The 27,078-nt window shown below is 41.4% G+C and overlaps 1 protein-coding gene across 2 annotated transcripts in view; it reads left to right on the plus strand.

Moving 5' to 3' along the window:
• The window catches only part of FRMD4B (FERM domain containing 4B), a 372,375-nt gene that overhangs the window by 142,559 nt on the left and 202,738 nt on the right, over positions 1–27,078 (plus strand). The window contains exon 1 of one of the 2 annotated variants that reach the window (XM_054481540.2): positions 12,416–12,688. The exons of the other annotated variant lie outside the window; for it this stretch is intronic. Coding sequence (XP_054337515.1) covers positions 12,527–12,688 — 162 coding nt within the window. The 5' untranslated portion in view covers positions 12,416–12,526. Of the gene's footprint in view, positions 1–12,415; positions 12,689–27,078 lie in introns of those variants that run through there. 2 annotated transcript variants of the gene reach the window in all.

The following is a 27,078-nucleotide window of genomic DNA, read 5'->3' on the forward strand; positions in this document are numbered from 1 at the left end:
AGCTGGGGAACAAGGATGTGAGGGAGGCTTACATTTCATTGCTGAATAAGCTTTTGTATGATTGCATGTGCATTTCCAATTAGAAATCAAAAAGTAGTATGTGCAAAATTACAGCCAGATAAGAGCAATGCGTTCTGGTGTTCTATAGCACTGTAGAATGACTGTAATTAACAATAATATATAGTTTCAATCATCTAAAAGGAGGATATTGAATATTCCCAGCACAAAGAAATGATAAATGTTTTACATGATGGATATGCTAATCACCCTCATCTGATCACTACACATTGTAAGTATTGAAACATCACTATGTAGCCCATAAATATGTAATTATTATGTGTCAATTAAAAAATAAAACAAAAGAATAAAGAAGTAGTATGTGCTAATACAGAAAAACAGAAAGAAAAACCTCCTCCACCACAATAAATTAAAATCATCCAATGATCGGAACTCAGAAATCAGTACTGTCAATAATTTAGTATATTTTCCTCTAGATTTTTTCCCTTACATGCATGCACTCAGTTTTATAACTGAGCTCATGTACAGTATTTTTTTCTGCTCTGATTTTTACCTTGTTTTATGTAATAGGATTTTTTTTCCAAATCAAGAGAAATTTGAACACCTTTCTGAAGATATAAGTATTACACACTCATTGTGGAATATTCAGCAAATACAAGTACAAGTTAAGATGTTTTCTCTGGCTTTACCTCTCTCTTGTTGGTAACAGCTTTATTGGGATATAATTCACATGCCATACAGTTCACCTATGTAAAATGTACAACTCAATGGATTTCTGTGTATTTACCGAGATGTGCAACCATTACTATAATCTAATTTTAGAACATTTTCATTGTCCCCAAAAAAAACCCTGTACTAATTAGCAGTCATTCCCCATTTCTCCCTAATTCCCTCAGCCCTGGGCAACTACTAATCTAATTTCTATCTATATAGATTTGCCTAATCTAGACATTTCATATAAATGGGATCAATATTATATGTGGTCCTTTATGATTAGCTTCTTTCACTTAACAGTGTTTTTGAGATTCATCCATGTCTTGGCATAGATTTCATTTCTTTTTTTAAAATTATCTATTTTTTGTCAATTGCTTATTTCATTATTAATCGATTGATTTTTATTCACATACCATAAAATTCACCCTCTAAAAGTGTACAATTCATTGGTTTTTAGTATAATCACGAAGTTGCACAACTATCCCCACTATCTAATTTCAGATCATTTCATCACCCCAAAAAGAAATTTCATACCCATTAATAGTCATTCCCTATTCACTACACCTCACGCCCCAACTCCCTGGCAACCACCAACTTATTTTCTGTCTCTGTGGATATGTGGCCTTTTTGTTTGGCTTCTTTTACTTAACATAATGTTTTCAGTATTCATCCATGTTGTAGTACGTACCAGTATTTCATTCCTTTTTACGGCTGAGTTAGTATTCCATCATATACATATACTACATTCTGTATATCCACTCATCAAGTGATGGACACTTGAGTTGTTTCTACTTTTTAGCTATTACGAGGAATGCTTCTGTGAACATTCATGTCCAAATTCGTGTGTGTGAATATACGTTTTCAATTCCCTTGAGTATATACCTCACTCCTTTTTATTGCTAATATTCCATTATTATATGGATATATCACATTTTAAAAATCTGTTTATCAGCTGATAAACATATGGATAATTCCCACCATTTGGCTATTATGAATAATGCTACCATGAACATTTGTGTACAGGTTTTTTAAAATGCCTGTTTTCACTTTTGTGGGGCATATACTTAGGAATGGAATTGCTGGATCATATGGTAATTCTATTTTTAACTTTTTGAGAAACTCCAGTCTTTTCCACATTTTACATTCCCACTAGTAATGTATGAAGATGGCAATTCCTCCACATTTTTGCCAACATTTGTTATTATTCATCTTTCTAATTATAGCCATTCTAATGGATGTGAAGTAGTATATCATTGTGGTTTTGATTTGCATTTCTTCGATGACTAATTAATAATGTTCAGCGTCTTTTCATGTGCTGACAAAATTCTTGTGATGTTTCTTCTCTTCAAAGAGGGATATGTTTTCTGTAACTCTTTTTTTTTTTTTATGAGACAGAGTCTCGCTGTATCACCCAGGCTAAAGTGCAGTGATGCCATCACAGCTCACTGCAACCTCCTGCTCTTGGGTTCAAACGATTCTCCTGCCTCCCCCTGCCAAGCAGTTGGGATTACAGGTGTGTGCCACTATGCCTGGCTAAATTTTGGATTTTTAGTGGAGAAGGGGTTTCGCCATGTTGGCCAGGCTGGTCTAGAACTCGACCTCAAGCGATCCACCCACCTCGGCCCCCCAGAGTGCTGGGATTACAGGCATGAGCCACCACACCCAGCCCCTGTTTTCTATAACTCTTTGGAAAGCTTCACTTTATATCTTGTTGCCAGAGTTGGGTGTTGTGCCTTCCCTTAGATCAATAGTTCATATCAGCAACATAGAAAAAGGACACTGGCAAAATAAGATTATTTGAAAAAGAGGAGAATAGGTGGTGGACAGACAGCCAACATTTTCTTCCAAAATATATAAACATACAAAGAATAAACCAAAATTATCTATAAACCCACCAGACTGAGATAATAATGGAAGTGTTTTAGGGTGAGGAAGTCTACCTTAAATTTCTCTGGTGCTAGTCCCTTCAGAAGTAAAACCCCTCTTTTCTTTCTCTGTTATTGACTCAAGACCAAATCATGCAGTTCTTCTCTTCTTTCCTGTCAAATACTGCCTAAAGCTCCCTGAACTCTTAGTCTGAGGAATACACAACTATTTTCTCCACTGTATAAAATAGCCATAGGTTTCAAGGCTTGTAGCATGCTGCTTCCTGCTGCTTACTCTTCTCGTATACAATTCATTTTGTAGTTGAGAACAGTATGTTCCTATCCTAAAAAGTTAATTTTAGGATAGCAAGATACAAGAAATACTTCCATGTCCCTTTTTTGGGATGCTAGACTTTTCCTTTCTTTTCTTTTGCTCTTACTGCTAAGGGCCAAATAGTTGAAATTCCTAGCAATAATCCTACCAAATTATTCTGTATTTTTAGCAATAATGGGAAAATTGTTTATTTTTGTAACCTATTGCTCATATTTGTTTGACGGTCAGAGTATACTCGGCCTTGAGATATTTTAATACTTTGGAAGCCATTGATATTGGTAATTTCTGTTTCTCAGTGTACTGCAGTTCACTACTATGTACACCTAGGTAGTATGGTTGATCTTTGGAGAGTAAAGATTTTGCATACATCTTTTTGTTTTTCTTCTACCATTTATTGTATAGGAGGGAAGAGCCATTGGATTTCAAGTAACTGCTCTTTTATCTACCATAAAAAAATTACTGTTCATTATAGATTTTCTTTTTTTCTCATCTTTTTATTCTTTTTTTTTAAATTTTACTTTAAGTTCTGGGATATATATGCGGAACGTGCAGGTTTGTTACATAGGTATACATGTGCCATGGTGGTTTGTTGCACCTGTCAACCCGTCATCTAGGTTTTAAGCCCCGCATACATTAGGTATTTGTCCTAATGTTCTCCCTCCCCTTGCCCTCCACCCCCGACAAGCCCCAGTGTGTGATGTTCTCCTCCCTGTGTCCAGGTGTTCTCATTGTTCAACTACCACTTATGAGTGAGAACATGCGGATGTTTGGTTTTCTGTTTCTGTGTTACTTTGCTGAGAATGATGGCTTTCAGCTTCATCCATGTCCCTGTGAAGGACATGGACTCATTCTTTTTTATGACTGCATAGTATTCCATGATGTATATCTGCCACAATTTCTTTATCCAGTCTATCACTGATGGGCATTTGGGTTGATCCCAAATCTTTGCTATGTAAATCATACTGCAATAAACATATGTGTGCATGTGTCTTTGTAGCAGAATGATTTATAATCCTTTGGGTATATACCCAGTAATGGGTCAAATGGTATTTCTGGTTCTAGATCCTTGAGGAATCGCCACGCGGTCTTCCACAATAGTTGAACTAATTTACACTCCGACCAACAGTATAAAAGTGTTCCTATTCCTCCACAGCCTCACCAGCATCTGTTATTTCATGACCTTTTAGATAATTGTTTTATTCTTAATTAAATTGGGTAAACCCAAAGGGTGGACTTTTTGTCATGTTAAGTTCCTAGAGTAATAAAACACATCCTAAAACCATCTATGCCCGCTATGGACTGAAAGTTTTGTCCTCCCAAGATCCATATTTGAAACTATACACCAATGTGATGGTATTTGGTGGAGCTTTGGGGAGGTAATTGGCCTTGGATGAGGCCATGGGGCTGGGGGTCCCCATGGTAGAATCAGTGCCTTTATAAGGGTCTGAAAAGACCAGAACTCTCTCTGTCTTGGGAGAAAGCAGCCACCTCCAAACCAGGAAGAGGGCTGTTACCAGAAAACAAATTGGCCAGCACCTTGATCTTGTACTTCCCAGCCTCCAGAGCTGTGAGAAATAAATTTCTGTTGTTTAGGCCACTCAGTCCTGTGGGACTTTTGTTATAGCATCCTGAACTGTCTTAAGACAATACCTTATAAATTTTAGTCTGAGGCCCAAACCAAATGGTAAAAACAAAAGAAATTCATTCTTTTGCCTCTTAATTAAAGTAAAAGGACTGAAAAATTAGCAACTACACCATTTTAAAAATGCTGCCATAAATGCTTTTCTTTAGCAAATCATCCTGCTTCTCTGTGCCTCAGTTTCTTTATCCATGAAATGGGGCCAAAATAACTTTCTCCTACTTGTTCTTGGGAAAATATATATTGTGAGAATCAACTGATGATATAAGTGAAGCTGCCTTTATTTATTTAGAAAAAATAATGGTGCTATATAGACCAGTTTATGATTATTTTATTTTTGTCATTGGTGAAGTACATGTAGGTTAAGTATAAATGAAAGGTGACAAATTCTGGAGGTGGGAGGTCAGTCACAAGACTGATATCATTTCTCCCTTAAAGAAGGCGGCCAACCCTTTCCCTCTGATCCACTGGGCTTCCTTGGAACCATCCTCCCATTTGGATGCTTTTACATCTAGACAGATAACTTCAAAAATTTATCTGGCAGGAATTTCCAATGTCTGCTCAGTTGATTAACTAGTAAAAATGGGTACAACGCAAAGTCTCACACCATGCCGCTCTCTTTTTTTTGTACTTCTTCAGACAATATAGATAGCATCCCTCCTCTTTTCTTTGAGTAAGGAGACTTTAATTTGATAAAATAACAGATGAGGGAAATGAGAAAGTTTTGCTTTGTTTACTTCCCCATTCTACACCCCCCAGGAGTGAAATGAGTTTGCTGAAGCCAAAGAATAGACGCCGAATAGGTGCCTTAGTGGTGGATATATTTAGCTTATATGGTTTTTAGCCCTTTGTGATGCCAAAAAGCCATTCATAGTCATGAAGGCAGCTGCAGAGAGTTAAGCAGCCTGCTGGTCAGCCTTGGACTATGAGGGGGACAATGGCTACTTCCTCCAATTCAGGCTTCCGCCACCTCTATGTGTTTCCTGCCATCTCCTCCTGCTTGAGGCCAACACTGAAGGATGTCCCTTAATCTCTCAGTCAAAGGGAAAGATGAAAGAAAGCAGGAGACCAGTCACCTAGCCTCTGGCTCGAGTGGCATTGAAACAGAACTTGTGCCACTCAGGCCTCCTGCCTCCTTTTTGGAATGGGATGTAGAGGGACATGAGGCATTCAGAGCCCCACCCCCTGAGTGAGGACCCTGCCACTGCATGGTTGGGGAGCCCTCCCAGAGGCCACAAGAGAAGCTTGCTTTGAGGGTGGCACTTTTGCCCACCAACCTCTTACCCCATTCTGTGTGTGAAGGCCCCATGGTTCCCGAGGACTGAGGAACAGGAACACTCCTTCAGCTTAGTTATGTAGATATTCCCACAGCCCTGCCTGAAGCTCTTTCTTTGTACCCTAGAACTCTGCAGCAGCCTTGCTTCTGGGCTTTCCTGGTCCCCCAACCATCAAGCATCCCCCTTGCCCCTTTCCCTTATGTTCTACAAATATGGGATCCTTCTTGCCACAAGCATTGTCCTCAAGGCTCCCTGTGCCTTGGATTGCTATCTTGTACCCCCATCATCACCTGATTCTCCCGTACTCAGCATTCAGGTCTCTGCTGAAAGTCATGTGCTCAGGGAGGCATCCCTTAATCCCCCCATCCTCACTCAACTGTCTCTATTAGAACCCCTGTGGCAGTGCCTGCTCCTTTACATTTCTTGTTCAGATTCCTCTTCTGCCTTCCCCACTCTCCTCTAGGACTCGCTTAGACAGAGATCGTCTCAGTCTTGTCAGTGTTCTGAGTGCTTAGTTCCCTGCCTGATGCATAGTGCAAACTCAATACATAATTTTCTAATGAACAAGACTGTGTTTTGGGAACGGATGAACCACTTTCTGTATTCACCATTAAGACAAATAGTCATTTATTGGTCAGTTCAATAAACATTTATTGATTGCCTGCTATGTGCCAGCCACTGGGGAAACAAATATGAATAAGACCCTTCCCCAGCTTGCACCAGTGGTTTCTGAATGAGGGCAGCTACTACCCCACCTAGCAGCATTTAGAAATGTGTGGAGGTGCTTTCTGTTGTGGTTGTCCTAATGACTGGGGCACTACTGCATTTGGCAGGCAGAGCCCAAGGTCACTAATGCCTTCCAGTGTATGAGATACTCCCGCACAAGGAGGAGCCATCCCAGCCAGCCTTGCTTTCATGTCACATCACAGTGGTTCCTCACATAGCTGACAGTCTAATAGAGAAAAGTGAACTGAGAGGAGCAATATCCTGTCGTGTGTACAGTCAGAGACTTTCGTAACAGTGCATGGCCCAAAGGAGGCATCAGCATTTCACCTGGGTTTAGTGTGGGGGGAATTTTTTCTATAAACATGCCAAAGAAAGACTTCTGCTAGTACTATGGAGCCTCTGATTTAAATGAAATGATAATTCTGAGCAAACTCTCGCAAGGACAGAAAACCAAACACCACATGTTCTCACTCATAGGTAGGAATTGAACAGTGGGAACACTTGGACACAGGGTGGGGAACATCACACACGGGGGCCTGTCGTGGGGTGGGGGGAGGGGAGAGGGATAGCATTAGGAGATATACCTAATGTAAATGACGAGTTAACGGGTGCAACACACCAACATGGCACATGTATACATGTGTAACAAACCTGCACGTTGTGCACATGTACCCTAGAATTTAAAAGTATAATAATAATAATAAATAAATAAATAAATAAATAAATGAAATGAAACAAAAACTGAAGTACAAAAATATTAATAGTTGTTATGATCATTATTCTCCCTTTGGATGATAAGTATCCAAAAAATCTAAGTGAAACTCATAGGAAACGGCATTCTGGTTATTTCTCAAAAGACTTTGAGTTCATTATATTTGAAATGGTGACTGTGTAAAAAAAAACTAACAAACAAAAAACTGTTATACAGTGATTGCTTCATTTCTTTTGCCTTTTGGAAAGAAAATAACAAGAGGGAAGACTGTTTCTCCACAGCTAGTCATGTGAGAGGAAGAACAGGGTGTAGCATTTATTTTATTTTATTTTTTATTTATTTTTGAGACAGAATCTCGCTCTGTTGCCCAGGCTGGAGTGCAGTGGTGTGATTTCAGCTCATTGCAACCTCCACCTTTCAGGTTCAAGCGGTCTTTCCGCCTCAGCCTCCTAAGCAGCTGAGACTACAGGTACACACCACTACTCCTGGCTAATTTTTGTTACTTTTAGTAGAGATTGGTTTTGTCATGTTGGCCAGGTTGTTCTCAAACTCCTGACCTCAAGTAATCTGCCAGCCTCGGCCTCCCAAAGTGCTGGGATTACAGGCATGAGCCACCGTGCCTGGCCAGGGTGTAGCATTTAATTAGACCAGGGTTCCTTGACCTCTGCACCAGGGACATTTTGGGCAGGAGAGTCCTTTGCTGTGGGGGCTCTCCAGTGCATTATATAATGTTTAGCAGCATCCCTGGCCTCTACCTGCTAGATGCCAGTAGCACCTACCAGTTGTGGCAACCAAAAATGTCTTCTGACATTGCCAAATGTCCCAGCATGGGAGGGAGGTACAAAATTGCCCCCGGTTGAGAACCATTGAACTAGACCTTGTTTTCATTCACCTCAAGCCCTATGTTGGACGTCCATGATCTGTCAGTTTGCCCCCACTAGTTTTTCAGGTGTCTAGAGAGTAGAGCTGAAAAATGACCACAGACATTAGGTGGACTCTGTGTATTTGCCAGGCAGAGGGGACCACTGGAAGCTGCCATTTCACTAACTTGCTCTTTCTTCCTAGAGACAGGGGTTGGAATTTGTCCTATCTTCTTGGCATTCATGCTCTTCTTCCTGCCGATTCCTCAAAGGAGAACCTACAGGAGCCTCAGGCATAATGACAATTTCTCTTTTACGACAACACAACTCCCAGGTGTATGAGTAATGCTGCCACCCGAAGCATCTTCTTAAGCCTCCAGAGAGAGCTGCAGGAAATTACAGTGTATTGCAGGGAACTCTGTGCTGAGGAGGAAAGAAAATCCTCTTCTTAAATTAAAAATAAAAAGAAAGAAAGAAAAGTAAGACAATGTTGAAGCTAGCTTGATTTAGCTCCTTTTCCACAGAAAATTTTAGACCAGCTTCAAGGGTGTGTGTCTCGGATCTGGTTAGTCCCATGTGGCTAGTCCATTTTAAGGATGATGCCATACTTGGGTAGCACTTTTCTCCACTTCTGCACATCTGGGTTCAGTTGCCACCCACTGCAGTCCCTGGAGTGGAGGAAGTTGTACTTCCTTCCCTCTAAAATCACTCAGTCTTGACCTTCGAACTTCTTCTACAAGAGAGGAAAGCCATTTGGATAAGAAAAAAAGCATCAATGTTTATGTCAGTAGAAATAAGATGTCTTCTGTCTTGCACCCAGCTTTTCTGAGTCCACAGGACAAGTTGCCTCTAGTGGGGAAGATCAAGCTCAAAAAGCTTTTTGGGAACTTGAAAGAGCAACAGAACTGCTCCCTGAAAACAAGTTGCCACCAACTTTCACCTTCAGCAAACAGAAAGTCATAGGAAAGCACATGTAGGTAACTAGTTGAAATTTAAAAACACATTTTATAATATGTACACGTGGACATACAGAGTGGACTAAGAAGGCTTGGCGCCGTGGCTCACGCCTGTAATCCCAGCACCTCGGGAGGCCGAGGGGGGAGGATCACGAGTTCAGGAGTTCGAGACCAGCTGGCCAACATGCTGAAACCCCATCTCTAGTAAAAATACAAAAATTAGCCTGGCGCGGTGTTGTGCACTTGTAATTCCAGCTACTCGGGAGGCTGAAGCAGGAGAATCACTTGAACCCGGGAGGCGGAGGTTGCGGTGAACTGAGATGGTGCCAATGTACTCCAGCCTGGGTGACAGAGGGAGACTACGTTTCAAAAAAACAAAAAAAGTGGACTAAGAGACAATGGAGACTGGGAAGGGTCAGAGGGCGGGAGGGGATGAAGGATGAGAAATAACTTAATGGGTACAATGTACACACTATTCTTGTGACGGCTACACTCAAAGCCCAGACTTCACCACTCCATATAACTCCATATAACAACACTGCACTTATACTCACTAAATCTATATTTTTAAAAACCCAGATTTTACTTATACTATTTTATCTGACTACAAAAAACTGAAACAATTCTTGATTCGGGGGGTGATGGTGATTAATTTTCTTTGAAAGCTTACCCTTCGCCAGACACCGTGCTAAAGACCTTATACAGAATATTTTACTTAATTTGCTCCAAACTTTTTGTAGTGAATACTGATAATACATTGTACACATGAGGACATTGAGACTTTGTTGATTTAAGAAGCTTATATGGGGTCTCACGGGTCCCGAGGAGCAGAGATCTGAAGTTGGGTGTGTCTCTTTTAGAAGATTTAGCTCCTAATCACCATACTATCACTATTGCAGTTCTCTAACTTTAGCATGAGTTGGAATCCTCCAGAGGCCAACTGAAAGCTCTGATCGCTGATCTCACCCCCCAACAATTTCTGATTCTAGGGCTGCCTGAGAGCTTGCATCTCTAGCAAATTCCCAGGTGATGCTAAAGCTGCTGGCCCAGTGACCACACTTTGAGAGCCCCTATTATACTACATCCTATCTTCTAAAAAATTGCCCTGACTTTGGAAACCTTGAATGAAAATGATGGAATTTGAAAGTGACTGCTGACATTAGACCTATGCACAGATAGCTAACAGCCAGAGTGTTTCTAGAGCCTCTCTTCTGAGAGGATGGTGTCATGAGACAGAGGTAATTGACCTGTTGTAGGTTTTCTTCTGGTATTCCCTTGGCTGCCTGACATTTCCGAGAACACAGTCGAACTGCATCATTTTAAAAAAAATGTACCACCACCAATTGCTCGTACTAATAGGCCATTTTTGAAGTTCAGTAGTTTTCCATTCAGCATGATGACATTTCTTTTTCAAGCTAAGTTCATTTTCTTTTGATTCAGTAAAATCTATTATATTCAGATTCATCGTTACCATCATCTTGAAAAAAAAACCATCAATACTAATACTGACGGCACATAGAGAAGACTTACTGTGAAGAAAGGTTTGCAAATCTTGGACCAAGTCTTGTGCGCTATTAACTAATTCAACAAAAACTCTTAGGCAATTTTATTAAAGAAAGAAATCTCATTTAAAAGTTTTCTGATTACAGTCACTGAAAACAACAGGCACTTTGAGGACAGATTTTGTGTTCTTCGTCTTTTGACTGATTGAGTTTCACCTGAATTAAGATTATAAAAGCACATTTGATACCTGAAATCAAGCTGATTTACTTGTCGATAATCTGTTCTGGAGTCTTCCGGGCTAGTTCAGGAGAAAAGCGTTGGTGCCTTACCTTTCCTTTTGGTGCCACTTAATAGCACAGATAACAATGCAGGTGTGAAACAGCCAAGAAAATACAGACAATTGACCTACAGATGGATTCAGGAAAAAACTCCATCCTGAAATTTGCTACAGCACTTTTGCTATGAGAAATCTTCATACATTCTAAGGGAAAATGGAGGCTGGGCACAGTGAGTCATGCCTGTGATGCTAGCACTTTGGGAGGCTGAGGCTGGAAGATTGCTTGAGCCCAGGCATTTGAAACCAGCCTGGGTGACATAGTGAGACACCATGTCTACAAAAATAAAATAATGATAATAAACTTAGCACCTGTAGTCCCAGTGGCTGAGGTGGGAAGATGGATCACTTCATCCCAGGAGTTCAAGGCAGCAGTGAGCTATGATTGAGTCACCGCTCTCCAGCCTGGGCAACAGACCTTGTCTCAAAAATAAATAAAGGAAAACAGAGACTGGTGGTAGGTGAGACTCCTTGAGCTCCCTTTTCCAAATGTTTCCAACAATCAGTATCAATTCCTGAGGGACAACTTTAATAAATAAATAAATGAGATTAATTATCTAGTGACTTCATGAGTGGTGGGACAGTTTCCTTTGGTTTTGAGGGGAGAATAAACTACCCATGCAGGTTGGTGCTGGCAGGTGAGGTTAGACATGTCCAGAGGCTGAATTTTCCAGAAGTAAACCACCGATTCTCTTAGGGGCTTCTGTTTCCCAGCAGTAGTAACGGCAAGCTATTTACAAGGGACCAAGAACTCTGTTTTTCTCCCTGACTGCTGCACTGGAATTAGCAGCATCTTGGTGTGAGGAAACCTGCCCTCCTGCTGGCAACCACAGGAGGCTGTCATTTTCTCTGAGACCCTCAAGTTAGGAGCAAAGGCAGGTTCTAGGGCCGCCTGTTGCTTTGAGACTGTTGCCTTCATCTCCTGCTTCCAGCAGAACCAAGGAAACATTCGTGGCTATTCCCCCAGGAGTAGGGTCCAAAGGGATGCCTTGGATTTTTTTTTTCTCTCTCTCTCTTCTGCATCTGTGGCTGCCCAGAGGTGTTTATCAGTGTGAACAGAGCAAGATGAGTAAGGTGTTCCCCGAGGCAGATTAGGAGACTACTCGTCTGGTGTGGGGTGTGTGTATGTGTGTGTGTGTGTGTTCGCGCGCGCGCAAGACGTGGAAGCCAAGTGTGCTGAAATGCAGCTCCCCTCTCTGCCTGCAAAGAGTTGCTCCGCTTCCGTCCCTGCCCCGCGCCCTGGGGAAGCGCCAGGGGGAGTCCTCGCCGGCCAGGGCTTCCCGTGCCCCGGGAGCACCGAGGGCCAGCTTGGTGGAGCTTAGCACAGCTTGCTCGGCGCTGCGAGCGGGCGGGGGTGGACACTGGGCTTCTGTGTGCCAGTCGCAGCCGTTGGCTGGCGGGCACCCAATCCCAGGGCATGCCGCCGGAGCCTGGCCAGGACGCACGGTGAAAGACGAGTTTGGTGGCAGGCTTGACCCCCCGGCTGCCAGCAGAAGCCGGCGTCGGGAGCCCAGGCGGGCAGGCCGCTGGGGTCGGGGGCTGCACCTACGAGAGCCGGGACCCCCGGGTTCAGAGCGAAGGAGGAGGCATGGCTTCGGTGTTCATGTGTGGCGTGGAGGACCTGCTGTTCAGCGGCAGCCGCTTCGTATGGAACTTGACCGTGTCCACGCTGCGGAGATGGTACACGGAGAGGCTGCGGGCTTGCCACCAGGTGCTGCGGACGTGGTGCGGGCTGCAGGACGTGTACCAGGTGAGCCGGAGCGCGCGGCACCCGAGGGCCCCAGCAGGATGCCCGGCACTCGTGGGAAGCCGGCTCCACCTGTATGATTTTATTCCCCCCAGCTCTTCTTAAACTCCTAGCAGACTGCTTGGCCCTTGGGTCAAACGCTCAGCAGCTCTAGGTAACTATTGCTTGACAGAGCTTGTGAATTTTTCAAATCGGGCATGGGGGACACTTGCGAGATAGTCCCAGCGTTTGCAGACATCTGTTACAGAGCGATGGTGTACTGGCTGGCGCTTGGTTAGGGAGGCTGTTGCTTTGCAGCAGAGGGTCTTCAGAAAGCCACTTAGACATTCAAATGAGTCCTTCTTTTTAATTTCATTGGGGGTGGGAGTGGCTGCTTCTGAAGCAACGGTTTCACACCAATTTCCTGGCAGAGGGGGCCTTGGTGGATTTGCATCCTTCCGTTGGATTTTCAGTTTTCCATCAGGCAGCCCCAACCTGTAAGGCAGAGCCAGGAAAAGCTGATTCTGTGTCTACTGGCTTTTGGAAGGAAGGACAGCAAATTGTGAACACTTTGCAGGAGGATGACAGGCTGGGGAAGGGAGGGGTGGCCCGGCTAGACGTTGGAATGCTTATGTTAGGATTTACTCCATCACACAACACAGCCCCTTTATTTCTCTGCTCGGTCCCATCCTGCAGGCAAAAAATGCAGCAACTTTGCTCAACTAGGAGACCATTCATCCTCTCTGGGACTGCAGTTTGCCTGGATTTTTTTTTAAACAGTAATTTATGAATTTAAAAGTTCTGTGCTTTGGTTGTTAATATGTTTGAGATTTTTAAAAATCTGCATTGTTTAATTAGAAATATACTTGTTGTCTACTGTGGAAACATAATATTATATTTTCTTTCCTGTGATGTGGAATAGCTTTGTTGCAGTTCCTGGATTTCCCCCCATTTGACCCTGTTCCTAATATGTCTAGAATTTATATCTTATTATATTGTGTCTCATGCATGATCAAGCACTTGATTTTGACAAACCATAATCTTCCATCAATCAGGCAAAATGAAAAGGCCAGCACCTAAGGTTAGCCTATGGAAGTCTAAAGAGTCAGCGTCCCCTTGTCACCCTTGTTAAAATATGAGGAACATTTGAAATTGTGCTTTCACTGCTTCTGCTTTGTATAACATATCTGTGATATCTTGCATTTTGAAATGGAATCTGAAAGGCAGGTTGGGAACCAGGGCAGCATGTGGGAGTTTGAGAGTATTAGGGAATTGTGGATATATCCCATCTGGCCACATTACATAGCTCCCTGGCTTTTTGGAGCCAGAAGTGTGTCTGTCTTTCAAGCCTTTTTTTTCCTCTCTTGGGAAATCCCTGTTTAGTTTGGTCTGTAGAATAAGTGCCCCTTGTGTAATTTTGTTTTTTCTTTTTAATGTTTGAGAAACTTTCAAAAAGGGAACGCAAATATTGTAGCCAACCAGAGTGACTCTGTGCCTCACTCCCCAAGGATTCAGAGGATTTATGGCTTATCTCTAATACTGTTACTGACCAATTCAAGAATAAAGATTCCAGAAACCTGAGACCTTATGGGTTCTTTATAAGGTTGACTGATAATTTTTATGCACAATAGCAATTTGAGAGACTGAGCTACTAAAATATATGTATTTTTTTCTTTTCTCTAAAATGGATGGTGACTGAGCCAATACCATATCATAATTGATAAGAACATCTAAAATAATGATGGTAGTCAGGCAGCAGGCTGTGTGTCTATAATCCCAGCTACTCAGAAGGCTGAGGCAGGAAGATCCCTTGAGCCCAGGAGTTTGAGGCCAGCCTGGGCAACATAGTGAGACCCATCTCTTAAAAGAAAAAAGAGAAAAAATAATAAGTCCCCACTCCTTATTTTTAACATTAATCAATTGTACATTTCAAAATAACTAGAAAAGAATAATTTGAATGTTTCTAGCATGAAGACAAGAGAACGGTTGGGCACCGTGGCTCATGCCTGTAATCCCAACATTTTGGGAGGCTGAAGTGAGAGGATCACTTGAGCCCAGGAGTTCAAGACCAGTCTGAGCAACATAGTGAGACCCCATCTCTACAAAAAATTTAAAAATCAGCCAGGTATAGTGTCATGCACCTGTGGTTCACTCTGCTCAAGAGGTTGAGGCAGGAGGATCACTTGAGCTCAGGAATTCAAGGCTGCAGTGAGCCATAATTATCCCACTGCACTTCAGCCTAAGTGACAGAGGGAGACCTCCTCTAAAAAATTAATTAATTAAAATACTTAAAGCGTTGGCTATCCCCATAACCCTGCTTTGATTATATGAATGTGTCACATTATCACATGTACCCCCAAAATATGTACATCTAATATGTATCAATGAAAATGAATAACAAAGGCTTTTATGAATACAGAATCAGAAGAAAATGATCTCTAAGTTTAATATTTCCTGTGCTTTTGCAAAAATAAGACTTTCAAAAATATTTTCAGCCTTTGAATATTCTTAATTGTGCAACATAATCCTTTGCAAAGAAAGATAATTTTTTAATGCTTTTCAAATATTAAGTGAAAAAATAGTGACTTAATTGTGTAGAACTAAAAGACAGTAACTGCAAGTTAAATAGACAAGGGAGTTAATCCAGTCTTTGCCTATGTATGACCATGGGTAAGTTAATCTTACTATACTTCAGCTTCATCATTTATAAAATGGGAAATTAATAGTACTAATCACAGAGATTGATAAAAGAATTAATTGACATGTAAGATATTTAGCACGCTGCCTGGAGTTTAGAAAGCATCCAATAAATGTTATCTTTTCCATGAGTTAGGATTTTTTTTATTATAATAGAAAACCCAATTGAAACTTGCCTACAGAGTAAAAAGAAATGACTTTTGTCACAGTTGAAAAGTCTAGCAGTAGAATGAACTTTAGGTATTGTTTGATCAGGGTACCATGCTTTCAGTCCTGGTCTTGCTCGTGTGTTGGCTTTATCTTCAGCTGGTTTCTTCCCTCGTGATAGCAGATAATCACAGCAGTTTCAGGCATTATATCCACACATCCAGAAAGAAAGAATTTCTCATATCCTCCAACTATCAAAAAAAAAAAAAGTCCCAGTTTACATGCTGGAACTCCGATTTAGGGTCTGTACCCACTCCTGATGCCATGCACTGATTGGCACAGAGTATGGGATGACAACTTATGCATTCTCAATGAGAGTGAAATGGCCCAAAGGAGGCAAAAACTATTTTGGAGGAGGGGGGTGGGAAAAAAATTCACTACTTTTATTTATAAAGCACAAATATACATGCAATATATAAACAGAAATACAGCATATCTGTGACATTAAAATGGGAGGGATTGGGCTGGGTGTGGTGGCTCACACCTCTAATCCCAGCACTTTGGGAGGCCAAGGTGAGCAGATCACTTGAGGTCAGGAGTTCAAGACCAGCGTGGCCAACATGGCAAGACCCCGTCTCTACTAAAGATACAAAAAGTAGCTGGGTGTGGTGATTCATGCCTGTAATCCCAGCACTTTGGGAGGCTGAGGCAAGTGGATCACTTGAGCTCACGAGTTCGAGACCAGCCTGGCAAAACGCCATCTCTACTAAACATATAAAAATTAGCCAGGCATGGTGGCACATACCTGTAATCCTAGCTACTCGGGAGGCTGAAGCATGAGAATCACTTAAGCCTGGGAGATGGAGGTTGCAGTAAGCCATGATCACACCACTGCACTCCAACCTGGGCAACAGAGTGAGACTCTGTCTCAAAATAAATAAATAAAATAAAATAAAATAGGAGAGGTGACAAACAAACAAAAATCTAAAAAGGCTCCTTAAGCAGATACCAATGAATTAAAAGGTTAAGAAACACTGGATTGCATTGATTTTCTAAGGCTAGAGGGGGAAGGCACCCATTTTCGAACCTAGGAGTGAGGTTGGCCGTACTCAGACCACAGAGCTGCCAGGGAGGAAAGGCAAAATGTTTGGCTGAAATGCAACCAACAATGTCCACTGCATCATTAGAATATCAAATCTAGTGCTCTTTGCATAAAAATATTAGCTATTTTTCAAGATAAGTACAAAGATTAATGCTCAAATACCTTTGTATGTATTTTGCCACAGCAATTTGAGTTAAGGGGCTTATCATAAGATTAACCCTTTGCTATCGCATAATTGTGAATTCTAAATCAGAGAGGGGATTGTTCCACTGCGTTGCTCAGCTTTCAGGCATATGGACTAGAAACACACACCAGGGAGTTACATATTTTACTGAACCAAATTTTATATGATCTTGTTGATAAAAAGGTGTCATTTTTCTTGCTTCTAGTCTGAATAGTCTTGTTTGTAAGGAAAGCCAAAGCTTAATCACTCTAGAGAGAAATAGGGTGGGAAGGGAGGTATCCATTACATGAAATACCTGGCAGTCTCCTGGGGGTGTTCTTTTTATTCATATACTATAAGTGAAATAAGATCTCCTGCCTATTCATAAGGTATTTGCCAACAACATTATTGTCAGGCTAGCAAAGCTAGGAAGGCATAATTTCTTTGGAATTGAACACTTCCTCCATTTCTAGATATTGGAGAAGCAAGTGACTTAATTTGCCAACAAACCATGAATAATTAAGGTACTAGCTATAAGGCATTTCTGTAGTAATGAGACTAAATAAAAAGCAGGCTCAGGCTGCATTGAGGCTGCCTTGAACAAAGACTTACTTTATGAGTGAAGCCTTGAATTTGGCTAAAGTAGCAGACATGAGCATTCACCTTCACTTTAAGCTAAATGCTAAAAGCTGATTCATCAGCCATATCCCTATCCTCCTTATATCTTGCCTGGATGGGTTTTGTTATAGCAATTAATTAGGTTTCACAAACAACTTAGGTGGAAAATGATGACAGAATATTACAGAAAAAAATAATCAACACCCTTTGCTTTTTATTAAGTGTGACATGTTCTAACAAAACCCTCAGTTTATTCCTTGGGATTAGGTTTTCCCCTTCTCTCCAGTGTCCCAAAGGTAGAATTTCTTGCAAACCCTGAAGGGAGTCATTGCCTCCAACAGGAGAAAACTTGCACAGACTCCAGGATATTTAAGTGACCAATAAGAGGCTGGGTCAGCTCCCCTGAGGCAGGTAGCTGTCCCTGAAAGGGTAGCATACAACACAGAACAGGGCAGAGTCTGTAGGCTCAACTTGAGCAAATTTGGCCTCGGACAAATTGCTTTCCCTCTCTGAGCTTCATTTCCTCCTGGGTAAGAGTAGGGGAACAGAAGCAGCCGCATTATGAAATAGGGTGAGAAATTCATCATGGAACATATATATCACTTAGCACTGTTCCTGGCACAAGCAGATGCTCAATAAATGTTAGCTCTTGTTTATGTAAAGGATTTAATACTAAACTCAGAGAAGGTACTTGATAGAGGGTAGCTAGGGGCATTACTATTGCTTTTATAGGTGAGACTATTTCCTCTAGTCTCACCTGGACTTGGTGAGACTACACTCCCATTTTTACATGTTTCCTGAGGATGCTCAGTAAGAGAGACTGTGAAATTTCCCACAGCAGCGTGTGTGGGGTGGACCCTGGGTATTTGGACCCTGGGTATTTGGACTGTGTTCCACACGGTAGAGCACATGCTCTTTTAGCTAAGCCCACAGTTAAAATCTAGAAGGTCACAGCCATCTCCCACTAGGGTCTCTGAAGAGACAATCTTGCTATATCCAAGACTCCAATGATCCACAAACTGGTAATGCCTGAACTCTGGATCTCACCACATTGGTGGGCAAAGGCCAAGTCCTCCAAAGGACAATTCCCTATTGAGCCCTTGTACATTTCATACTGTATACAGTTTGCTTGCCCTCACCCTTCACTCTCCACAGTCTTCTAAATTAGTTGGACTAGAAAGGGAGTCAGCAAACTATGGCTTGCGGGCAAAGTCTGGCCTTCCTCTTGTTTTTGTAAATAAAGTTTTGTTGGCTCACAGCCAGGCTCATCCATTACATGTTGTCTACAGCTGCTTTCACACTGTAACGGCAAGATTGAGCGGTTGTGTCTGAACTACTTTAAGTTCAGTAGCTGATACAAGAACTATTGCCCACAAAGCTGAAAATATTTACTATCCAGCCCTTTACAGAAAAAGTTTGCCAATCCCCAGACAAGAAAAAAAAGGTGGAGAATACTAGAGGAAAAAAGTCCATAATTCTATCACAGAAAAACAGAACTTAAAGGAATATGGAAAATTTTTCTCATCAAAAACTTAGTTGTGGCTGGGTGTGGCACCTCATGCCTGTAATCCCAGCGTTTGGGAGGCCAAGGCGGGCAGGTCACTTGAGCCCAGGAGTTTGAGACCAGCCTGGGCAACATGGCGAAACACCACCTGTACAAAAAATACAAAAATTAGCTGGGTGTGGTGGTGTGTGCCTGTAGCCCCAGCTACTTAGGTGGCTGAGGCAGGAGGAACGCTTGAACCTGGGAGGCTAAGGCTGCAGTGAGCTGAGATTGTGCCACCGCACTTCAGCCTGGGCAACAGAGTGAGATCCTGTCTCAAAAAAAAAAAATTATAATTACTTAGAAATTAAAAAACAAATGTTCAGGATGAGTGCTCAGTTTACCTTTACTAGGTCCTTCTCTGTAAAATATAATGATTGGAATCATAGGTTGATTTATTCATTTGTTCATTCATTCATACCTGAAATAATTATCAAGGGCTCACCAAGTCTCAGTTCCTATGCCAAGGTGTTAGAAACACAAAATCAAAATAGACTTTTGTCTTGCCTTCAGAAAATGTATTTTCATGTAAGGGAGACAGTTAAGGAAACCAAGGTCTATGAAAGGGCTTTGCCTTTTTAGATAATAAGTGGAGGGAATGTAAACGAGACAGGAATAACGCAAAAGGGAAGGACCAAGGAAGCTTCCTGGAGGGAGTGACTCTTAAGCCTTTCTTTGAAGGACAAGTAGGAGGAAGGTAGAAGGGTATTTCAGGCATGGAACATGACTTTGTTGGGGATTATAAAGAGGGTTTTTTGTGGTTTTTTTTTTTAACCTTGGTAAGTAGAGAGACAAAGACAGAGATTTTGATTGAGAATAATGCCCGAACTTGAATGACCCTGTACTTTAGAATTTTGATGTTTATGGGGAGATCTTTGTGGGGAAGGAAGGAGTTGATTTAGAAATACCACTGGCAGCTGTGAGGCGGATTGACTTGGGAAGTGTTGCATAGGGAAGCAGTAAGGCAAGGGAAACTCGGAGACTGTTGTAGTGATGTCAGTGTATCGGTCAGCATAGATGGGGTTAGCCATGGCAACAAACAGCCCCAGGATCCTGGTGGCTTAAAGCAGTAATTTTCTCTGCTTTTGCTCATACTACCTATCCAATCACTGGTTGGCTGGAAGCTTGGTTGATTACTGTCATTCAGGCCCCCAGAATGTTCCTAAACATTGCCAGGTGCCCTGATAGAAGGTGAAGAGCTCTTCAGAGTCTGGTCCTAGCAGTTAAATGCTTGGCCTCTAAGTGACTCATGTCACTTCTCAGTCATTGGCAGAACTGGTCACATGCCCACCCAACCAAAGGGGCCAGGCAAACCAATTCTGCCTTGCCACAAAACAGTGTGAATGCTGACACAGATTTGGTTCCTTAGGTAGCAGACTCTGAAATGGAGATTAACAAGCAGGAAGTTTATTAGAGAGCCCTCTGAGGACCTACACCTGGAGAAGGGAATAAAAAAGAAGTAGGATTGGTGACTGAAGCCTGTAATCCCAGCTCTTTGGGAGGCCAAGGTGGGCGGATCACTTGAGGCCAGAAGTTCGAGACCAGCTGGTCAACATAGCAAAACCCCATCTCTACTAAAAATACAAAAAAAAAAAAAAATTAGCCAAGTGTGGTGGCACACACCTGTAGTCCCAGCTACTCGGGAGGCTGAGGCAGGAGAATCGCTTAAACCCAGCAGGCAGAGGTTGCAGTGAGCAGAGATCACATCATTGCACTCCAGCCTGGGCAACAGAGTGAGACCCTGTTTCCAAAAAAAAAAAGAAGAAGAAGAAGAAGTAGGATGAAGCAGATTAAGCAGAGGGAAAAGTTGAACTAGAATTCAGGCTCAACAAAAACTGCAGCTGACCTCCCAGGTGGCTCTGAAGCTGAGAGTTGTCCCAGGTTGCTAAGAGAGGGGTAGGTCTTCTCCCCACCCTCATTAACTCATTATTGGAGATGGGCTACCCTTGAAAAGGGGGATGGGATGAACTTGGAGGAGGCAGCTCTCTTTAAGGGACTGCAATTTCCAGAGGTGGCTGAGAGCTGTCGGCTCACAACACTCCCAACAGCTGGGGAAATAAGTTTGGGCAACACATCAAGCACCTTCTACGGGTGCCTCCCCAACAGGTGCTAGGACCAAAGCCTGCACTGAAGCAAGGCCAGCAGAAAGAAAGTGGAGAGTGAGATTGCCTTGACGTGAGGATGTAGAATCTAGCTTTAAAACACAGCCAGCCTTCAGAGAGGTCTCCTGACTGCTTGCTACACTTTTTTCAAGGGATTGGACCGCAACAGACTCAGCTACTTACCATTATAGTAGTGATTAACACATACAGAAAGGAGAGAAAATTTGGGTGATAAATGAAATGAGTCCATTTATCACTGAGAAAATTAATCTTCTACTTTTTCTAGTAACCAAAGATTTTATGGCAGGGAACTAAGATGCTAAGGTACCCAAAAACTAATTTTTAATTTTTTATCTTAATTTTTTAGCCCATCACCTGACAGAAATTTCTAAAAGAAACATGTCACCTAAACTCAACAAAATTAGTCCCACGTTCTTTGAAAAGCATTTTTGAACCTTTGTTGCACAGCTTGAAAAGCATCAAGAACGGACTCTCCGGACTCTTCAAATGAGTGTTGTTTTTCACATTCCATCTTTTCTTGGTGGAGCTTGTAGCATAAAATAACTTTCTCATTCATCCCCTACTTATGTTTATTCTGAACATTATATTTTTGATGTCCCAGTTGGTTGTTGTGGAAAAGTTTGAATGACTCAAATGAGGAATCAGATCTGCAGTTCTAAATTTTATAAACAAGACCATATGACTTACGACATGGAAAGCAGACAGAAATTAAGCTCTCATAAAAAAAATTAAAATTAACACCCATATGTAATTAGATATATTGTGTATATATGTACATACATAACAGATATGCATTCTGGCATCCTTGAAATAAACTTTTGCTATAAAAAATGCTAGCAAATATGGTAAATTAAATAGTCCCATTTTCCCCTAATGTCCTTTTTAGTCATTTTTTTGTCTCTTAAATTTTGTGTGTGTGTTTAGGTAAAGCTTTTTGCTTAAATAGCTATTTTCCCTTTAACTGGTATTTTTATGTAACCTTGCTGTCTTGACTTGACTAACAGCTACTAGATATTAAGCAGCTGCTATCTGCTAGGCCTTTCTATATGCTAGGCCTTATGCTTGGTGCTTTGCATGTACTACCTTTAAGAAGAAAAAACTTTAGGGCTTATTTCAATATACAGAAATATAAAAGATAATATAGGGAAAACTCTATGCTCCCAGCACTGTTTAAGGCATCTTACTAATAATCTGCCATGTTTGTTTTGGATACTTTTTTGTAATATAATAAAATTATATTGAATCAGTTGAAACCTCCTTTGTACCTCTTCCCACTCCCTAGAAAATCCTGCCCTGAAGTTTTTTATTCCCAGGCATGTTTTTATAATTATGTTACATCTGTTTGTATCTATAAACAATATATATTACTTCGTGTGTCTGTAAAACTTGTATATGTATGCATCATTCTGCTGCTTTTATTTTTCTTTCAGTAAGTTTTTGGGATGTATCTCTAAATTCATTTTTAATCCCTATATCCCATTGCATGAATGTACCAATCTCTTGTTGATAGACCTAAGTTATTTCCAAATAACAGTACAGTGAAAATTTTTGTACTTGTCTCCTTGTACATATGAGCAAGACTTTCTGTATGGTGTATACTGAAAAGGAGAGTTGCTTGATTTTACACACTTTATTAGATGTTGTGCCTTTGTCCTCTTCAATATGATATTATGAACCCTATTTTATTGATTTTATGTACTTATTATAATAGGTAATAAGTCACAGTCTTGGAATTTGAATAGCATGCTAGCTGACTCTAACACTCAGCCTCTGGTCACAAATTTGCTGCTTTATTTTAAGAGAAATGACACATAAAGATACAGTTTTTTCATTTGTTCATTTGTTCATTCACTCAAAAAATATTGGGTGGAAACATAGCCTACTGCTTAAAGATAAAGTCTATGAACTCAGACCGCCTGAATTCAAATCCTAACTCACCTTTTACTGGTTATGTGAGTTCTCTAAAGCTCCATTTTTTTTCTGCTGTAAAATGTGGACAATTATAGCACCTACATCAAAGAGTTATTTTCTTGGGATGGTTATAAAAGTTAAATGTATTAATATTTAAAAGCACTAAAAACACTGTTAGATGTTATACGGATGGACCAATAGATGGGTGCTTGGTTAAATAAATGATTGGATGGATGGAAGGATGGATGGAAGGATGGATGGATGGATGGATGGATGGGATCGGGTGGATGGATGAATGGATGGATGGGTGGACAGGTAAGTGGGTGGGTGGGTGGATGAATGGATAGATGAGTGGATTGTTAGATGGATGGATGTTGGATGGATGAATGGTAGGTAGGATAGATATGTGTTTGGTTGGATGGATGCTTGGATGGGTGGATGGGTAAGTGGGTGGGTGGGTGGATGGATGATTGGATGGCTGAGTGGGTTGGTGGGTAGGCAATTGGATGGATAGACGAATGATTGGATGGATGTCTGGCAAATTATTTTCACATATGCATTGTTTGTAATTTCTTATGCATGTAATTTCTTAACCTTTGAAGCTTCTAAAGTTTGCAGAAGCCTTGACTCATTCCTCTCACCACCCAGATGAAGAATTGTAGTCTGGATGGCCACCAGGAAAGGGGCCCACTGACGACTGTGTAGACACACTGCGGGTACATGGTTTTATGGCACAGGATTTATCAGGCAGCACTAGCATCTTAATGCTACTGTCTGGTTTACACTAGAAAAGCAAACATGTTCACAACTTTTAGTTGCTTTTATCTATGTCTCTCTGCAGGAAACTGTTAAATTTTCTTCCTCCTAACTCTGACCCTCACTCCATAGTACTAAGAACTCGATATCCTCATGCACAAAGGCTCTAAGACCCCATGTCTGCTATCTTTCCCATCTGTATAAGCTGTCCTCTGATCTGACCCTGAGATTTGCAACTGCTAAGAAGACCTGGTTATTATAAGCATCATGCTACCCTTGGGTAGTATAGCCAGCAAATATTTTTACAGGAATTAGTTTGTCTCATTAAAATTCGATTAGATGCTTATTACCTAAGAGAGAAAAGGTCCTTGATAAAATAGGGAAATAGAATGGGCTAGAGCCAGCTGAACCTGGGATAAAAATCAAATCTCCATCACTTATCGGCTATATGACCTTGAGCCAAGCTGCTTACCCTTTTTAAGCCTGTTTAGTTACCTATAAAAAGATAAAATAAGATCTTTTAAGTTTGGTATAAAGGTTAAAGATAACATTGATGGAGAAATAGTAGCTCTTCAAATGTAAAAATTTGGACCCCTTGCAAAGACTTGATCCTAAGCCAAAAGTTATCATGCTAGAGTGCAAACTCTGACCAGGATTTAAGCCCGAACACCCTACTTAATAGGTGTGTGACATGGACAAGTTACTTGACTTCTTGGTGCCTCATTTTATCTTCTGTAAGATGAGGAAATAATAGTGCCTACCTACCAGGATTGTTGAGGGGACAAAACAAGATTATCTAAATGAAGATTTCACTAGGCTGCCTGGCTCATCTTAAGCATTTATTAATCGATTGATTGATTGATTGAGACAGGTTCTTATTCTGTGTCTCAGGCTAGAGTGCATTGGTACAATCATAGCTTACTGCAGTGTTATGCTTCTGGGTTCAAGTGATCCTCTCGCCTTAGCCTCTCAAGTAGCTAAGACTCCAGGTTCGCCACCACACCCAGCAATTTTTTTTTTTTTTTCTTTTTTTAGACGGGATCTTGTTGTTGCCCAGGCTGGTCTTGAAATCCTGCCCTCAAGCAATCCTCCCACCTCAGCCTCTCAAAGTGCTGGGATTACAGGCATGGGCCACCATGCCTGGCCAGTTATATTTATTTAATAAACATTTCTCTATATGTCACACAGTGCTGAGCATTTTGTATTCACCATTTTATTTAATTCTTCTAATGATGTTAAATAGGTATAATTAAACGCATTTGGCACATATAGAAATTGTTCACAGTTGTTAATTAATTTGTTCATGAGCAAAGACTGGAGCTTAGATGTGTCTAAATCCTAATCTCATCCACTTGAGTCACTGAATGAGATAAATTTAGCTTGCCACTTACCTAAAGTCAGCCTCTTCCTTTTCTACGTTTACCTACGTTTCTTTCTAGCACTCTACTAGTCTCTAATCTCTCCCTCTACCAAACTCTGTAACCATAGCCGGATTTGATAAACTCATTTAAACTAAAGTAAAAAGGGTCGGTAAGACTGCCTGGTCTATTTCTTTAAGTAGCCTTTCCACTTCAAAAGAAGAAAAAGTCTTTGGTGAAGTTGTTAATTTCCAATTGCAAACATGCAAGCATCTACAAACACCTGGCTGAGAGTTCTCTCTCCTCCTCTCCCCCCAGTTATCCCTAAAGTCAAATCATGGAGGTGCTCGCATCAGCACAAGGGAATCCTTGTAAATCTTAGGGGTTTAAGTGCACAGACACTAGAACCACACTGCCTGAGTTCAAATCCTAGCTTTGCTACCCATTACGTATATAACCCTGGGCAAGTTACTCCATGTCTGTGCCTCATTTTTAAATTGGAGATATTAATATTATACCTGCCTTCTAAGGTAATAGTGAAAAATAAATGAATATTTGTGTATGTATATGTGTAGGTATGTACACACATATACACACATATATAATGCTTAAAAAGAGTGGACCATAATATACACTGGATATCATCATTTAAACTACCATTCTATCAGATATCATCATTCATTCTTTGTTTGTTTGTTTATTTATTTGTTTTTGAGACAGAGTCCTGCTCTGTTACCCAGGCTGGAGAGCAGTGGCATGATCTCAGCTCACTGCAACCTCCACCTCCCAGGTTCCAGTGATTCTCCTGCCTCAGCCTCCAAAGTAGCTGGGATTACAGGTGCGCGCCACCACACACAGCTGATTTTTGTATTTTTAGCAGAGACGGGGTTTCTCCATGTTGGCCAGGCTGGTCTCGAACTCCTAACCTCGGGTGATCCACCCGCCTCAGCCTCCCAAAGTGTTGGGATTACAGGCATGACACCATGCCCAGCCTCACTGTTTATTAAAGCACTTTTTATTGAGCAATATTTATTACCTTCCAGGCACTTTTCTGGGCACTTGGGATACAACAGCATAACAGACAGAGGTAGGCCCTGCCCTTGTGGAGCTCAGAGTCCACTGGGGATGAAGCTGGCAAGGGAGAAATGTGATAAAAGGCTTCTTTCCGAGGTTTTATTAATGTCAAGACTCAAAGGATGAGAAGGAGCTTGGCATGTGCAGACCAAGGAGAACAGCATTCCAAGTGGAGGTAATGGCAGATGCAAAGACACTGAGGCAGGAAAGACCTTAGGATGTTGTAGGAATGGAGAGCACAGTGGAGTGGCCAAAGTGTTGCAAGAAATGTTAAGGTCGTAAGAGGTGGGTTTGGCAAGGCAGCAGAGATTAGATCATACGGTGCCCTGGTGTTCTAGAGTTTGCAGTAAGTGTGGTGGGAAGCCATTGAAGATGTTTCAAATGTGGGAATAACTTGTGCATTCATTTTAACAAATATTTACTGAGGGCTTCATTTTAACAAATATTTACTGAGGGCCTATTACATTCTAGGCCTGGTTGAGGCAGTGGAGATACAGCAAGAAACCAACAAAAAGCTCTGCCCTCTCAGAGCTTACTTTGTAGTCGGCTATTTGTCAGTAAATGGCAACTCCACTCTTCCGGGTACTGAAATGAAAACCTTGGCTAGTTTTCAACACTTACATTCTACTTCTAACCCATCAGCAAATCCCTTTGGCTCTACCTTCAAACTATATATCCACTTATCATCATCTTCATCACCATGATCCTGGGGCCAAGCCACCCTCATTTCTTGCTGGTTTGTTGCAATAGCTTCCTAACTGGTCTCTCTGCAAATGCCAACTGCCCCTACGGTCTTTTCTCAACCCAGCCTCCAGTGGGATTTTGTTCAAAGTAAGTCAGATCATGTCATTTTTCTGTTCAGATCCCTTCAATGACTTCCCAACTCTGAGAAACCACCTGGACTTACTATCTCTACAAGGCC

The sequence above is a fragment of the Pongo pygmaeus genome, chromosome 2, assembly GCF_028885625.2.
Source record: "Pongo pygmaeus isolate AG05252 chromosome 2, NHGRI_mPonPyg2-v2.0_pri, whole genome shotgun sequence".
Classification (NCBI taxonomy): Eukaryota; Metazoa; Chordata; class Mammalia; order Primates; family Hominidae; genus Pongo; species Pongo pygmaeus.